Consider the following 17,722-nt stretch of genomic DNA (forward strand, 5'->3'; position numbering starts at 1 on the left):
ACATTTTTAGGAAGGGTCCCCCACACAAGGTGCTCACTGCCAGCTGTCAGGGTAACAGCTCTGTTGCATCTGACTGTGCCTACTTTGTCTGGGACCACATCATCAGACCAGCGCTCCAGCCCAGCTAGTAGAGAGAGGAACTGTTGAAGTTCGTGGTTACCGGAGCCTGATGTCGACAGAGCCTCCCAGTAGCTCGGATCTCCCTTGAGCTTGCTGACTATATATCTGATGACATTGGAGCCAATGATTAATTCATCCCGTTGATTCTCCACAACAAAGGTAGGCACTGACACACTACATCCATAGACTTCCATCTCTAGATTCACCACTGATTTAGGCCTCACACGAATGCCACCACATCCAACAAAAACCACACTAGTCACCTCCTGACTGCTAAGAGAGACAACACCAGCTTCATTAAGCTTCCGCTGCGCTTCTGCACTTAAAGAGCAAGCCATTGAACCACTATCTAACATAGCGCCAAGAGTCACTTTTCCGATTTTAACAGGAGTGTAAAATAAACTGTCACTGCTCCTAAGTTTCTGTGTGTTTTGAATAATAACAGTCTCTGACTTATCCAAATCCTTAACATTATCATATAGCGCTGCAGCATCATGTATGTGGGAGTTTTCTTCAGGACCTGTACAGCCTCCCTTAAAGTACAGGTCATTCAGTTTCCCTGCCCAACATCGCGGCCTGATGCACCGCTGGGACATGAATGCCTTGAATGGCCAGGCTTGAAGCAGGTAAAACAAAGACGGTCAGAGCGGCAGTGGACCTCTGTAGTGTGGTCTCTTCCGTTACAGACCTGACAGTTGGTTTCACGGTTGAAGTGGGTCCGGGTGCGGACTTGTCGACCACCACGCCGCCAGGTGGGCCTTCCCTCTCCAACCTGCACTTTAGTCAGAAGCTCCCTGAGCATAGACATCATCTCTCCAAGAGTAGCATCACTGCCTTGCTGTTGACTTGGAGGCAACTGGCCCTGTGGCACGGAAGATGGAGGCTGTCTCTGGTACTGCGGCAGAGAAGAGAGAGTCTGCTGACGGTTCTGCGACAGAGGAGAGGAATAAGGCTGTTGGCCCTGGTGACCTGGAGAGAAGACAGGTGAAGGAGAGAGAGATGGCATAACCCCCAGAGAGAGAGCTGGGTAAGACAGAGAGTTGCCACTGGATGTCTCCATGTTGCCTACACTGTAAGGCTCTGTATGCATTTCCTGACAAAGCAGTGCCGCCGCACGGGTCTGAGTTGTGCACACCTTCACAGCAGACACACGCTCTCGATGATATTCATCTATCCTCTGCTGTATTTCCTTCGATGTCCACTCATGAATCTGTTTGTACTTAAACACAGACGCAAGCTCTGGATCTGGGCAGTGCTTCACAAACATCTTCGCAATTTCACCCCCCATGTTCTCTGCTTGTCTGCCCTGACGTTGTAAGCCTTCCTCAGCTAAGTCTGCAGCTTTATTGAGGCGTATCCAGTAATCAATTGGATTTTCTCTCTGACTTGGCAGGGTTGAGTAAAAGTCTTGTAAGGGCAGGCATGAAGATGTGTCACTGAAATACTGTTTCAGTATGTTATATATCACATCTGGGGTACAAGAAGTCTCAAGCAAGGGATCACTCCTGAAGCCTATCTTAACTACATCCCTGGCTTTCCCCATCAGCCTCCCCATTACCACCTCTATCTGTGACTGGACACCATAGTTTTGTTTGTTGAGGTACGATTTCATCAACTCAACCCATTCAGTCACCGTGTATTTGTCAGTCTTATCCCCCCTGAATATAACAGGTTCCTTATCAGATTTCACAACGACTCTAACGTGTGAATTGTCATTCAATGTATTCATATTGCCAGTATGAGTGTTCTGGTACTCTGCGTTGTGTAAATTAGCACTACTGTGGTTAGCGCCACCAATAGCACCACTAGACAGGAGTGAGGCTACAATTGATTCACCTATCTGAGAGCCCAGCTGGTAAATCATATCACTGAACTGGTGTAATGTCGTATTTTCACCACTAGGTGTTGAGTGGTGTGGCCCATCCTGCGGCCCCTGCCCCATAGGTGACTCACCTAGATCCTGACTCGATCTTAAGTCCCTATCTCTAGCAGTCAACACAGGCGAAGCACCCACATCCCTCCCAACAGACCTACTGGGCTGTACATTTATCCCCATTACACCTCTACCCCTCCCGAAAGAGAAGTGACTAAGCTCAGACTCATCACATGGAAACTTGCTAGCCATTTTACCTCTAGGCAAGACAATAGAAAAGAAATGGACATATAAATAGAAAATAAAAGACAAATAAAATAAAACTCAATAACAGATTTCATATACAGTGTATATAAACAGTGTGAAAATAACCAAAATCCTATCTTGTCAGTGATGCTTTGACAGTCCCGAGTACCTGACCATAATCAAGCTCCAGCACAAATGACGTTCCAACACGGAATTCCTCCAAACCACGCTGCACCCTCGGTCAGGCGATCTGCATCAAGCTGATCTTGAATCGCAAGGTCACGGCACCAGTGTGACGGTGGTCAAACTTAGGACTGACGAATACTGCAACTGCAACTGATTCTTTTATTCCTGTTCATGCAAATATCACAATTGGTACACAGCATCGTTGACAGGCAAACTTTTTCTCTGTCTCATTTAAACAACACATTAATCACGCACAAGTAAAACAGCGCACAAACAATTTAAACAACAATGCACATATTTCACACATATAACACTATTGTAACAGCAACATACCTGTTCATGCAAATATCACAATTGGTACACAGCATCTGCACCAATAAAATCAAATGTCAAAATACATTCAGTACGGCAGTACAGTTAGCTAGCTTACGGAACGTGGAGAATGGGAAATTCCCAGCGAACTAGCTAGCTAATCAGTATGTATCATGATGAACCTCGTGGTATACAAAATATGATAAAACTCTCTGCCCATTGATAAAACTTATTTACAAACAACAAAATACATACTAATCATATAAACTACATATAATATGTCGAAGTTGTCGACATTTATTGCATTCATTAATCTAAGTTTATAAATCATCAGGGTCATTTTGTACAGTGGACCTACCGTTGACAGGCAAACTTTTTCTGTCTAGTAACGGCAACAGTACACACATATAAACTGCCGACCTGCAGTACACCACAGCTCCAGAGGTGGCTCCAAAACACCAACATTATTTACAACTGAATTATGGCGAAACTCATTATATATACATTATATTGTTAAACGGATTTTTCAACTCCGTTACAGTTGCACTGAACAAGATAAGTCCATACAGCAACATGGTGTGGGCTGCTTCAAGAAAGTAATTCCAACACTGAATGGTTGACACTGAAATGCTCCTCAGACTGCACAAAGCTCCACCTTCACCTTATCACACATAAATCAGCAGGTGTGAGCAGCTTTCCTGCCAGAAGTCATGTGGTGAGATTTAACCGATCTGTACTGAGCTTTCATACTGACTGTGATGACTTTAATAATGGAACACATTTAGGTACAATGTCCCATTGTGCTACGTTTTTAATGAAAGAGCATCCAGATCTGCCCTTCATAGACTTTGAGGGAGGTACCAGGTTCTCAGAACCTCCAGCTAACTCTGTTATAACGCCAACTCATGGCAGGAAAGGGTTAAAACAGATCCCTCCATAGCAATGGGCACCTTTCTTCATCAGTTTTTCATTAGCTTAGGCCCACAACACCTCCAGAAAGGATTGGGAGAAAACAGTCACCATTTTCTTCTGGCTCATCACTGCTCTCGTTGTGATGTCACACTACGTTGATGATTTCATCATAAAAGGCAGCAGCAGTAATTCCAAAGTTTCTTTTGTACTTTTGCACTTTTGCTTCCTAAGCTTTTTACTGAAAAAAGATACAAACTGTTTAAATGTTAAGGCATTCAGGAAAACCTTAAACAGATTAACTGGAGAGTTTGTTTTAAGTTAGTTAATGTATTGTACTAAATAAGCAGCTAGAATGGGCAGTGTCTTTCAATGTGTTCCTGCAGTATTTGATGGTTGACCTGTAATGAATGCCATTGACAATGCAGCCAAATCTGGACTCTCTGCTTGTCTACCTTCTTCATCATCTTTCTTTACATTCAATGACAGTCACATTGACTTTAATAATCGAACACATTTAAGTACAATGTCCCAGTGTGCTATTTTTCATGTAAGAGCATCCAGATCTGCACTTCATAGACTTTGAGGCAGGTACCCTCCATTTCTTTGCACTATAAGGGCACCCATACAGATCCTCCAGCTTACTCTTTTATAACGGCAACTCATGGCAGGAAAGGGTTAAACAGATCCCTACATAGCAGTGGGCACCTTCTTTTGTCAGTGTTTCATTAACTTAGGCCCACAACACCTCCACAAAGGATTGGGAGAAAACAGTCACCATTTTCTTCTGGCTCATCACTGCTCTCTTTGTGATGTCACAATAGGTTGATGATTTCATCATAAACGGCAGTGCAGTCAAACATTCCAAAGTCTGTTTTGTGCTTTTGCTTCCTAAGCTTTTTACTGAAAAAAGTTTCAAGCTGTGTAAATGTTAAGGCATTCAGGAATACCTTAAACAGATTAACTGAAGATCATTTCAAGTCATACTTTACTGTGAGTAAAAATGTCTTTGTACTTTAATTTTCAATTGCATTCATTTTAGTTTATGATATTACTTTTCTTCTTAAATGAATATTTAATGAATATGTAATATGTTGGCACTCTGAGATTCTTTGAGTGCGTTACAAATAAAATACATTATTATCAATCATTGAAGAGATTTCATGATTGACTGTCTAATGTTTTATGTCACATTAGGTAATATAGGGAGAAATGTTGCCATCTAGCGGCCATCTCCCTTATTAGGACCCTCCTCATGACAAGTATTTGTCTTTACAATACAAACCTCATAATGTTATGTGTATTGCTCAGAATATATTTTCAACTTAAACGTATTCAGTGGAAATGAAGACTGGAGTCACATTTTAATGGCTTGTAATTTTTCAGGGGCCTTCCAACTATGACAGGAGTTTTTGTAAAGTCAAAGTATTGTACTAAATAAGCAGCTAGAATGAGCAATGTCTTTAAGTATTTCATGGTTGAACTGTGTTGAATGCCTTTCGCAATGCAGCTAAATATGGACTGTCTGTGTGTCTACATATCTCTTCATCGGGTTTTTGTATGGCAGTGTGTGGTTTTGTGTCACTGTGGGTGTCAGAGCACAGTAGTACAGTGCAGAGTCAGAGGCTTGAACAGCGGAGATCTGCAGAAAGACTTGAGTTTTCTCTTTGTTTAGTTTCCCCATCAGGCGAGGATGTTTGCCTGAGCTTGGGTCTTCCCCAGTGCCATGTAGCACAAGCAGGAGGAACTGGGGAGCTGATCTGGGATACTGAATGTACCACTGTAGAGTTTGAGCAGAAGAGTAATTACAGGACAAGGTAACATTCAGTCCTTCCTCTGTAAAGACTTCAGTTCTGTCTGGAGTGATCTTGTTCCCCAAACCAACACCTTTAAACCAGAGAAATGGAAACAATTTGAAGAAGAGAATGGTGTTTTACTGGCATAATTAGTATCTATGTTCATCAACAACACAAATTGAATGTACCTGATAAATGATATCTCTTACCTGCCAGGGCCCAACATGAGATGAGTTGAAACAGCAACATTGTGGAGGTGGCTACTAGAGTAGAGTATAGAGCTCACTGTGAGTCACTCCTACTTTAATCTTCTTCACAGAGGAAACATTCCACCTCCTGCTGAGCTCCTCCTCTTGTCTGAAGTCTGATATTTTCATATTTACATACCGAATGTCAGCTAAATTGTAACTCCCACAAAAAAAACCACCCAGTTCAGTTAAACTAAATGGAGCATTTTGTTTTTGCATTCATGAGAAAAGTCTTAACAGAATTAAACTGTTTCTTTATTACAATGACAACGCAATCTGTCCATTACAGACAACTGTCAACAAAAAGAGGCCCCCATTGTGGTGTTTCTGTTAAGATGAGACCCATCACCCATCAGGTAGTCTGCAGGGTAAGACTGACTTATTTAACACCACTATACAGTCATGAGAACAGGGTTCTTTGACAATAAAGGTTTCACCTAAAAATCTCTGAAACTACGTATATCTGAAGCATGCATGTGTGTTTTAAGTACAAAGATGTTTATACTGCCCTTCAAAACCATCAGAGTTTGTTTTATTTTCTTAGTTTTGAAATCTTCATGCATTCAAATAACAGGTGTAACCACAATAACTAAGTTTGCCTTGAAACCTCAGATTGTGGTTAACTGATATGATACCAATGAGGAAATGACTTTGATCTCTCTCATTCAAAAATTGTCTGTTTGCCTCTGAGTTTTTGTACAGCATTTCAGAGACTTTGTATCACTGTGCTACCAACAGAGCACAGTAGTAGAGAGCTGTGTCTGCCAGAGTCAGGACTTTAATATGGAGCTCAGTGGATGTCTGTGATGTTGTGGAATCAAATCTTGGATCAGAGCTGTGTTCATAACTACCACTATTACTTCTTGCACCTTTCCTTAACAAATACTGAGGTGCCTGTCCAGGACACTGCCTGTACCAGTAAAGTAGAACATCGTTGCTGCTCGTCACATACGAGCATTTGAGGGTTACAGATTCCTCTTCACTCTGAGTGACGCCCTTCTGCTCAGGAGAGACTTGGTCAGCAGTTACACCTTCAAGACAGAAACCAAAGTCAGAATCATGTTAAAACAAGTCTTCAGAAAAGAAACTGGTATATTGCTAGAAAGCAGCAAGTTTAGGTATTCACTGTTTATTTTGTGAAATGTCCTAAGCTACTACTCTCTATCGCTCTCCCTCTGTGTGTGTGTGTGTATAGTCATATGATGTGCAATGAACATTTGAAATATATTACCTGTTGTCATAATGAGGATCAGTAATAGTGGTTTCTCCATGAGGAATCTATAGTATTCAGTGTTGTTGCTCACAGTCCTCTAAGCTGCTACTGTGTGTAGCTGTGTAGACCTCACTGAAGGAGTTCCTGCTTTGAGGAGTCCTCTATGTCACACTGCAGATGACCCTCCCTGCAGCATTTTCAGCCTGTAGAAATAAAGCCCTTAGTTATTCACCAGGAAACATAGTAGAATAATTCTGAAGCATGAATATGAACATGATATCTAATGTGAATTATGAACAATGTGATTTCAGCAGGTTGGTAATTCTAAAGGCAATGATGTTATGTGACTGATGACTGTGCAGTGGTGACTGTGGGCACTATAGTACACAAGAGTCAGACATGTGCAGATTATGGATGGCCAGTGTTGTTTTTCTGCCATTTGTGGTGTTATGCTTAATCTCTTTTTGAATTCCTTGTAATTGCCTTTCATTAATGCATTCCTCAATATGCATTCTGGGATTTGGGTTTTGCATATTGTATGTACATAATATATGTATGTGAGAACAGTATAGTATTTATGATTCAGTATCACCCATCCTCCTCCAGAAGTTTGATCTCCTGGTTGCAATTTAATCAAAATGTGAGCACAGAATGTTGATTTGATTAACCTCTTTTACCTGCAACCCACAGCAATAGGCACTGCCACAAAATAAGAATTGTATTGTAACTGTTTTACACTGTTGATTCCATTCTCACTGTGTACACTCACTGGGTCAGTATGTTCAGGGATTGCCTAGTATTTCTTTCAGACTCTGCAATACTGCTCTCTTGTGGTTAACCTCAAGTGTTACATAAAGTGACAACATATTTAGCAGTGTGGTTGGTTATTTTGTGTAGTTTAAATCATTTCAGATTTCTGAAGAATCTTCATATTGAAGTCTTCCCGACTAGCAGCTTGCTTATACACAAGAGTAAGACTTTTCATCAGGTTTTTGTATGATGACTTCACACACAGCTGTCACTGTGGGCCTCAGAGCACAGTAGTAGACAGCAGAGTCAGACACTTGCAGATTCTTGATTGTCAGAGGAACAGTTTTTGTAGTCTTGTTGAGTAGAGCAAGAAATCTTCCTTCAAATTCTTTTTCACCATCACCACCTCCAGTAGAGAACCTCCTCAGCATATATTGAGGATAATCATTAGGTTTCTGTTTATACCAGAACAGGTATGCAGTATAACTATCACTGGTTGTATCATAACTACAGTGGAGTGTCACCATCCCTCCTTCAGGTCCAGTCTTAGACTTTGATGACTGCTCAACAGTGTCTTCTTTTCCTCTGCACACTGTAACAACATTCACATTCAGAAGGTTTCATGATCACATAGCCAAGACTGGAGGAATTAGCTTTTAGCAGTCCATCATTCTCCACTCAGTATTCACTATCAACACCATTACAACACTTAACACACCTCCTGTACTGTACTACAGAACCGCAGCTAATGTGTTCTAAGATAACACATAACCCCCAGATTGTGCACACATGATACTTCTATCTAGTTGAAGATTGTTATCATTAATAAAAGTAATCAGACTGATGTTGTGAGCTTTCTAGCTTGTTAGAGTATAATAAGAGATATGAGATAGCGCCCCGATAGCTGAAAAAGATATTTAGATCTGATCATACCCAAGCATGATGCTGAGAGAATAAGACAGTTCTTAAGCCAGCTGTACATGATCATACTGTGAAATGCATGAAATGAAAACACACTCATGCACACTCATACACACTCTCAATTTTAAGGAGGAGCTTCTGAAATATGATCACATGATCAAGACTGATTTTGAATGACACCAAAACAAATGTTACTTTGTTTTATAATGTTATACTGTTTGAAGCATATAATATAGCAAGTTTAATATAGGATAATACAAAGTGTATAGAGACGATATCTGACCCCTGAAGACTGCCCCTGAAAACAGTAGCACTGTTAGAGGAATCATCATGGTAGAGCACATAGTGTAGTTCATGTGTGAGGCTGGTATGCAGATCTGTGTGGATTCAGTTCTTTCCACTCAGGCACTTTCATCAGATCTCTCCATGATGCTGTCTGTCTGTTCAGCTCCTCCCCTGACTGGTAGAGAGGATTGGTCATGAGCTGCACTGTGCCTTTACTGGTCAGGATAGTAACACAGTAGTGTAGTAATTCTACTAATGGAGTAATTCCACATATTCTATTTAACTGCATTATCATCTTGGTATACAGCAGAGTCCAACCTTTTGGACTTTTGTTTCATAATGGTTTCAGTGGTCTCACTTAGCCATTCAGAATATTTATCCTCAATGGTTTAATTCATTGTATGCTGAGATTTATATCCATGTCCCAATCACTGCTTTAAACTTTCGTAAAGAATAATTTCTTGAGGAAAATTTGTATGTACTTCAGACGAATAGTTTACCATTTTATCAATTTGTCAAAATCAACGTGTAATAGTAATACAGTATCACACTCTTTAAACAGTAAGAACACCTCTGAGTCATTCCATGCCAAACGTACCAATTTAAGAAAATCTCCCCATTCGACCATCTCAGATTTGGCTGAAAAAATTCAAGGTTGTTCATAAACTTCTTAATAAGTATAGTCCCAAATATTAGCTCTCTACTCCCAATAGTTTTGTCACAAAAAGATGTTTTAGCAACTATGTCATGTGCATTTCAGACGCTTTTTTAGCAGCGTTTTCTGAAGAGCCATTTTCAAATTGCTATAACTAGAAAAGTATTTAAGTTAGCTCCTTCAAACTTTCTAGGCTTAAAATCGGATTCCATTACTTGAAGAATATGGACTTCCAAGGGTGTGGCTTGGGTATATTATAGTATTCGGGGTGCTTGAATTTGCGCGGAAATTTTACTCTACGCTCTGTTGCAGCATCTTTGAAGGCAAATCATTGAGCGTGGGTATTACACAATATATCAAATTATGTTGATGCCAATAAAACGTTTACTGGCATGACTGTATGGGTGTGCAGCTGTCATGCGTGCTGGCATGAGTGTGCATTTGTCGCTGTGGGCCTCAGAGCACTATAGTACACAGCAGAGTCAGACTCTTCTGGATGGTCATGACTGTATAGTGTATATCAACCCAAGCTAGATAGCCCTGGGGGGTTCAGTGTGCAGCTGTCACTGTGGGCCTCAGAGCACTATAGTACACAGCAGAATCAGACTCTTCTGGATGGTCAGATCAGTTTTAGAGGTAATGTTGAGCTCAGCATGAAACCTCCCTTTAAATTCCTCATCGTCATCTTTTGTCTGCAGCATCTAAATAGGGAAATCATTGATTTCAGCCTGTACCTGGATGCTATGGCCAGTGCGTATTCACAGGATAGTCACCAGTCCTCCCTCTAAACTGCTCAAGTCCTTTGTTGGCTTTTCAACAGAGTCCTTATTTCCCCTGCACACTGTTAACACATACCATTGCCCACAAATTCCCTTGAATTTGTTTATCGATGTGTACGATCAGAGACATTGCAGGAACTGCCAAACTTAATGACACTGATACTGCCCCACAGTGGGCAAACTCAGGCATGGCGTCTTTATAAAAGTAAATAAATATCTGCTCATTTTGACGGAACCTATAAACAAATCCACACTAGCAGCCTGCAATTAGGAAGTAGTGGTCCTCATTCATGGATTGTATGAAGAAGTTATCCTAAAATCAGTCTGTTCATTTCATTGCTACTTCCAGAGATGTATATTTGATAGATGTTTGGTAACATATGCCTCATATTGTCAAAATGTATTATGCTCATGTCAAGACAATAATTACATTCCTCTTGTCTAGAAAAACATTCAATTTTACAATTGTTTCATTTCTTGCACTGATTTGCCAGTACAGAAAGTAACTGTTACATTTGTCAAAGTCTTTTATGTGCATAAATATGTCGATATGATGTCCTTTCCTTTGGAACTGTAGTATGTGGAATGTTATTGTTTTGACAGTTTATGGGAAATCCATTTGCAATGTCACAAAGAATTGTTAATTATAAAAGAGCATTTAAAAAAAAGATTTGTATATGCACAGACTATGTTTTTTTATTAAACTACTTACAAGACAATACATGCAATACAGAAATGGAAATGTATGATCAAATTGAATGTGATTTTGTCTTTTTATTTCAATAATCAATCATATTTATTTAGTGAAATAGATCAGTATATACACAATGACACTAACCAAACACTGCCATTTGCTCCTGGGTTTTTGTACAGGCTTTTTGTGTTTCCTGTCACTGTGGGCTGCAGAGCGCAGTAGTACACAGCAGAGTCTGAGATCTTTGCAGAGGAGATCTCCAAAGAAACTTGTTTTTTGTCCGAATTCACCGTGGCATTGAACCGTAGATTTTGAGAGTCAGCACGAACGACACTCTTTGTAGCTTCAAAGACTGAAATCACATACTCTGGTCTAGATCCGGGGTACTGGAGATACCACTGCAAACTCTGAATGTTCGTGCCATCATATTTGTACGAGAGGGTGACATTTTCTCCATCTAAAGCGTGAATTTCAGCCATCATTGCTGTTATTGTCTGTTCAGAACTTTCCCCTGCCAGAATAAATAAACACTTTGGTTAGTCTTCATAGTCCCATAAACCTTGGTGCCCTATGGAGTTAAAGCAGTACATTGCTAATCACTGTGATAAGTGATAAGATAAGATGCAGTATACAAAAAAGGTTTTGCACAGTATGTTATTAGTATTATATATTGCTAACCATTCCATTTCCATACAATATGAATGCAGCCGTGTTACTCACCTATCAGAGATACTAAGAGAAGCACACAGAAGAGAAGCATCCTGGTTGACTGCTGGGGAGCAAATAGCAGTGGGGAGATCACTTCCTCAAGTTTACACTGCAACCTCCACCAATAGGGCTCACTGTGTTATGACACAAACACACAATAAGTCACCAGTAGCATTGCTTTGTTCACTTGTGAAGCATTGTAGATTTTCTGACACACTCTGTGACTGTGAAACAGGTTGTTGTGTAACAGTGTGGATTGGACTGTTTTACCATGCAAGACTCCCTCAGGCAGACTGCATGAGAAGAGAGGAGACTTGTCAGGGAGGGACTGACCCAGGGTCAGATGGGGCCCTGACCTGTCACAGATCACACCATCCATTCCAGGGTCATCATCTTCCCTCAGGTTCACTCTGTCACTGTGAGTCTGCCCTCACCTCAAACCTGTGGAGGGCAGCAAAGGCCCCACCCTGACTGTTTCTTCTGTCACTGATAACTGCCATCAGAGTTTGGAAACTTGATTGTGTGGTCTTGAATGTTATATTGTATGAATGTATTTCCAAGACCACTGGTTCTTATTCTATTCACACATGAAAGGGAACTCCTTTATTTCTCTCCTCTCACCACATCTGAACCTGTAAGATTGTGGAGTATTGTACAATATGCAGCACTGGAGATTACCACATGAGGGCACAAAAGGGTCTGATGTTTTGGAGAGACAGGAAGCATCAAAGACGGTAACACAATGCAGTTTCACACCCTTGGTTGTTAAGAGAAGCTGTTTAGGGGCTGATGCATCATGATATCTCCTCTTCCACCCTCAAGCAGCATCTTCTCCACAAACATATCCCTATAGATATATATACAAACATATAGCTCCATACATTTATAGAAATCAAAGATGCCCTGAGGATACTGAGGAATTGGTACTTGAGTTCCATCATTTCCCTCTCTTAACTCATCTTTTGTTTTCTGATCAATGCTGACCAGATTGTTCACTTAGGAAAACAGCTTCACAGCACGAGAGCCTAAATACATCACTTATTCAGCTGTGCTGCTACTTTAAAGAAGATCTTTCCCCACACTAGTTTCCTTGTCAAGGTTTTTGTATGGCAGACTGTGGTTTTGTGTCACTGTGGGCGTCAGAGCACAGTAGAACAGTGCAGAGTCAGAGACTTGAACAGAGGAGATCTCCAGAAAGACTTGAGTTTTCTCCTTGTTGATCTTCCCAGTTAACCGAGGATCTATGTCTGATATCTTATCTGAACTGTACACACTCACAAGATGCGTTGGAACTGATCTGGGATATTGGTGATACCACTGTAGATTGGTGGCTGTTGTAGAGTAGTTACAGGATAATGTAACTCTGGATCCTTCCTTAGCATACACCTCAGGGCTGTTTGGTGAGATGACATTCTCAGAACTGACACCTGCAAACAAAGCTCTATGAATAAAATAATGCCTAAAACAACGTGCTGTGTCATCCATCCATTATTAACATAGATTTGAGAAAAGTACAATTTGACAATAGCATAAATCTGAAAGTTTCAATATTTACCTTGAGCAGCGGCAAAGACTGCAGTAAACAAGAGTAACATTTTACAGGAAATTATAAAATCACCACAGAGAACAGGTTTAATGAACTTGAGTTCTACCCCATTTTATGCCAGACTGTTGAAATGAAATGAACACAGTGTCATGAATCATCATAAGCTCCTCCCTCTGCCCTGAAGGGAGTGGCTAAAATGTAGCTCTGAAGTGCGTAAATATCAAAAAGGTTTTCTCTCTTCCTTAAGAAAGAAAATTGTTCTAAACTTTGATTTCTTTAAATTAAAAATAACCCACCAAAAAGTCACCATTGTATACTCATTAACCTATTGAAACAATCTTCTTGTGCACTATTCTGAGTAGAAATAGTAAAAAATCTGCAATTTTATTCATTTTTACTTATGTTTCCATGACAATAATGGTCTTACCAAATAAATGTAAGGCCACTCCGGATATGATTTTGCATAATGCGTGTAACAAACGTAATACTACACAATATCCACTGCTGTGTTAATGTCTGAAATACTGAATCGTATCAGCTAAATAAAGATAAACTGTGTCACTGTTCTTGATACTGAAATTAGTGGAGAGGATCAACAGACCTCACAGGCCACTTCTGACTACACACTACCAGTGTCCTTTATCTTAGATCATTTAGTAAACCCACAGTGTCTGAAGGGAACATGCAGTTAAAATATCTATATTGGTCACGTCAAACTGGGAGAAATGTTCAGGCACATAGTTTTCCCCTCTCAAGCTCATCGTCATACATTATTTTTCTTTCATTGTGACTCTTAAAATATACTTTGATCCCATTGCATGACAACTTGTAATAGGCCACAGAATAGGGAACTCCTTTGTGTCTTCAGTTACAACAGATATATTTGACCCGTGTCAGACTCTAATTTATGATGTGTATAGTTTAGAGTGACGTACTGTTGACTGGAAAAAGTGCTGCCACAGCTCTAATTAATTTCACACTGCAGTGTGCTGCAGGTGTGACCACGTCTCTTGATTCATTCGTGTGTAGGTTTTTGTACGGCTTCTTAGTGACTTTATATCACTGGGCTACCCTCAGAGCACAGTAGTAAAGAGCTGTGTCTGCCAGAGTCAGAGTTTTAATATGGAGCTCAGTTGATGATCTGGATGTTGTAGTGCCAAACTGAGGGTCAGGAATATGTTCACCACTGTAAGATCGAGCTCCTTTGTATAATAAAAACTGAGGGGCATCATTTGGATACTGCCTCTGCCAGTAAAGATAAATATAGTCACTGCTTGTTTCATATGAACACTGCAACTTTGCAGAGTCCCCTTCAAGACCTTTTATGTTGGAATTGGCAGGACTAACATGATCAGCCACAATATCTGTGAAGAATTGAAGAAAGGGTTATGCAGACATGAAACTGTTATCCCTGATATAGTAGAGTGTAGTATATAGTAAACTACCATTATATTGTGCATATCATCCAGTTTGTTTCCTTAAAATTCACCTGTTGTCATAATGAGGATTAGTAGCAGTGATTTCTCCATGTGGAATCTGCAGTGGCAGATGAGATCACTGTTCTTGCTCACAGTTCTCTGAGGTGCTTCTCCTTGAGTTACTGCATCAGCACTAAATAAGTCACATGACCTTCATTCAGGAAGGCCTTGCTCTGAACACTTTGATTGGTGGATCTAGAGTGGCTGATTAGCATAGATGTACACTAACTCTGTTGTTATTCACTGCATATGAATGCATTTGTATGCAGCACTGTTTATCAATTGTTGAAAGCATGTCGACATTGAAATAATGAAAAAGTTTCGATGTCATGAAAATACAGCACCAGAATGATGCTATACTTAAGAGATAATTATGGAAATTGGGAAAGTGACACTGAGTTCAATGAGAGATTTCACTCCAGACTAAACTTCAACTCCAGCTCAGTTCCTCTGATCATCCAGAATCTACAAATGTAAATAAGTATATAATAATGCACTTCATAGACTTTGAGGCAGGTACCCTCCATTTATAAGGGCACCCATACAGAACCTCCAGCTAACTCGGTTATAATGTAACTCATGGCAGGAAAGGGTTAAACAGATCCCTCCATAGTAGAGACCTCAGCCCTGTTTGAAGTCATTTCATTTTGATTCATGAGTCCTGTGAGAGGAAGGACAATACATTGAATACAGTTAGTACAGTTGTTTTAATAAGTATGAGAGTAAATAATATGTTCTTATTGTTATTGATGATTAGTGTCAGTACAGCATTCAGTACAGTAGTCTTACTGGATTGCCCTCTCTGATTAGATATGGGTGATGTTAACATCAGACAGAAGGGAATATAACTCTCATAGCTGAGTAAATTAATCTGTGTGAGCCATTCTTGCATGGAATGTAGACAATGTTCTACATTTATAAGCCAGCATTAATTTTGTATGTCTGATTTCAATCACTGAAATGATTTCATGTTTGACAGTCTAATGTCTGATGTCACATTACATAATACATGGAGAAATGTTGCCAGTTCCCTTATCAGACCTACTCCATTACTCTAGATCTAGATGCATTGCTGCTTCATTTCTTATATCTGTCACCCTAATTTAATTTAAATGCCCCTATAATTGTGTTAACATATCATTTTGTTGTCATTCATTCATTTCTATTCAGTCTTTATCAGTTTATGACAGAAACCACATCACCTAATGTGTGAGAGTATGATGTGACAGATATGAATAAAGGATACCCTGTGTGTTTTTGTATGACGGTGTGGTCTGCAACAGTCACTGTGGGCCTCAGAGCACAGTAGTACACAGCAGAGTCAGACACTTGCAGATCCATGACTGTCAGAGGAACAGATTTAGCAGTGGCGTTGAGTTCTGCTTTAAATCTTACTTTGAATCCATCACTATTGTGCCCATCTCCGAAAGTGTATCTCTGCAGCATATATCGAGGGACGTCGTTTGCTTGAAATTTGTACCAAAACAAATAGAACTGAGATGTTGATGTAGTCACATCATATGTACAGTGGAGTGTCACTACTTCACCCTCTACACCGACTACATCATTTGATGGCTGATCAACAGAGTCCTCCATCCCTCTGCCAACTGTAAAACAAAAAGAGGCAGACACATTTTACAAGATGAGAATTACACAGATGGGAAAGTTTTGTAAGTTGCTTTGAGTATCAGCTAAATGTAAAGTAGAACAATCAATCAATAATATGAATGTGATGAGAAAATGTTCCTTACTGCAGTAATAACAGATCAGAATGTGTAAGAGATTTGTCCAGAGGGTCATGACTGCTCCGTGTGATGCCTGAGCTGTGAGATTGGAGCTCTCTAATGTCTGTTTCTCAGCTCTGAAAGAAGGATGATGACATCGTCATCTTTTGAACATATAGTGTCGCCCCAGCATGGTGTCCAGTGGTATTGCAGTCCAAAGGCAGCTCTGTATTTTGTCTTGTGCGATAAAATACATTTTGACAGAATATAATCTATTTTTCTATTATTTCTTATGACTCACTAGTAGACATTGGCTCTTGCAGAGGTTACTTTACAACGATGGGATTGAAGTAATTCATTCTTACAAGACTATTTCTGGAATCATAATGTATGGATATTTGTATAATAAAAGTGCATGTATGTATTTAATTACTTGAATCTATGCGAGTGGTTACCACTCTGTGCAAATTCTGTGCAGAGTTTTTGGAAGGAGAGTAAGGTATGATGTATGTCATCTCATGTCACGTCATGTCAGTTTTTGTATGACAGTGTGCCAGTTTCCTTCACTGTGGGCCTCAGGGCACAGTAGTAGAGAGCAGAGTCTGAGAGTTTAGAAGAGGAGATGTCCAGAAACATCTGATTTCTCTCCTTATTCATTCTCCCAGAGAATCGTGGTTCCACATCTGATTTGTCTGTCTTATCAGGACTAGTGATGAACAAGAGAAACTGGGGTGCTGATCTTGGATACTGGCGATACCACTGTAGATAGTTTCCAGAGCTGTAGTTACAGGAGAGGGTTAAATTATCTCCCTCCACTGTGTTGAGTTCAACACTGTTTGGAATGATTTTATTCCCAGAGGTTTTACCTGCACAGAGAAAAAAAAGATGCTAAAACATGCTATTTTGTTTTATTCTCTTATGACTGTTTCTTCATTATTTAATTTTGACTTTGTGTTTACCTGAAAGGTCCATGAGTAATATACCCAGAAAGAAGATCATTCTGGAGGTCTGCAAATCCAAGCTCTACACAACTTGAATGTCAGTCCTTTCAAGACACCCATGGGTAGGCACCATGAAGGCATCATGATCTTCACTTTCTAGCTCCTCCCTCTTGTCCAAAAAGAAAGGTCTTTGTGAGAAGCTGACTGGTACATTTCCACATAGTATAATTTGGAAAGGTTATGTCTGTATTTCATATCTGTGTTTTTAAGTGTTTGTAGTAAATGTTCTCTGAACATATGAGAGAAGTAGACTTTCGATCAGCTATCTGCTTTGAATA

At 40.0% G+C, this 17,722-nt stretch overlaps 1 protein-coding gene and 2 gene segments (V, D, J or C); all 3 read right to left on the minus strand.

The window, feature by feature from the left end:
* Positions 1-6,364: 6,364 nt before the first annotated feature.
* LOC105912893 lies at positions 6,365-7,212 on the minus strand. The segment is given in 2 exon segments: positions 6,365-6,721; positions 6,922-7,212. Coding segments are annotated over 2 exon segments (351 nt in total).
* A 2,877-nt stretch (positions 7,213-10,089) lies between these two features.
* Positions 10,090-11,765, minus strand: LOC116219588. Its single transcript, XM_031563074.1, has 4 exons — positions 11,708-11,765; positions 11,132-11,498; positions 10,370-10,529; positions 10,090-10,215 (listed from the first exon to the last, which is right to left on the minus strand). The coding sequence occupies exons 1-4, from the start codon at positions 11,745-11,747 to the stop codon at positions 10,090-10,092; spliced, it is 693 nt and encodes a 230-aa protein (XP_031418934.1). The 5' UTR covers positions 11,748-11,765.
* A 4,130-nt stretch (positions 11,766-15,895) lies between these two features.
* Positions 15,896-16,637, minus strand: LOC122128845. The segment is given in 2 exon segments: positions 15,896-16,326; positions 16,471-16,637. Coding segments are annotated over 2 exon segments (480 nt in total).
* Positions 16,638-17,722: the final 1,085 nt, after the last annotated feature.

This window comes from Clupea harengus, chromosome 25 (assembly GCF_900700415.2).
Source record: "Clupea harengus chromosome 25, Ch_v2.0.2, whole genome shotgun sequence".
Classification (NCBI taxonomy): domain Eukaryota; kingdom Metazoa; phylum Chordata; class Actinopteri; order Clupeiformes; family Clupeidae; genus Clupea; species Clupea harengus.

Bases quoted from the DNA above. Each gene is read 5' to 3' on its own strand.
- LOC116219588 (XM_031563074.1), bottom strand. From the start codon at position 11,747: ATGCTTCTCTTCTGTGTGCTTCTCTTAGTATCTCTGATAG. The intron at 11,499-11,707 runs GTGAGTAACACG...TTATTCTGGCAG, and splicing joins TCTCTTAGTATCTCTGATAG to GGGAAAGTTCTGAACAGACA. The intron at 10,216-10,369 runs GTATGTGTTAAC...TTCCCTATTTAG, and splicing joins AAGGGAATTTGTGGGCAATG to ATGCTGCAGACAAAAGATGA.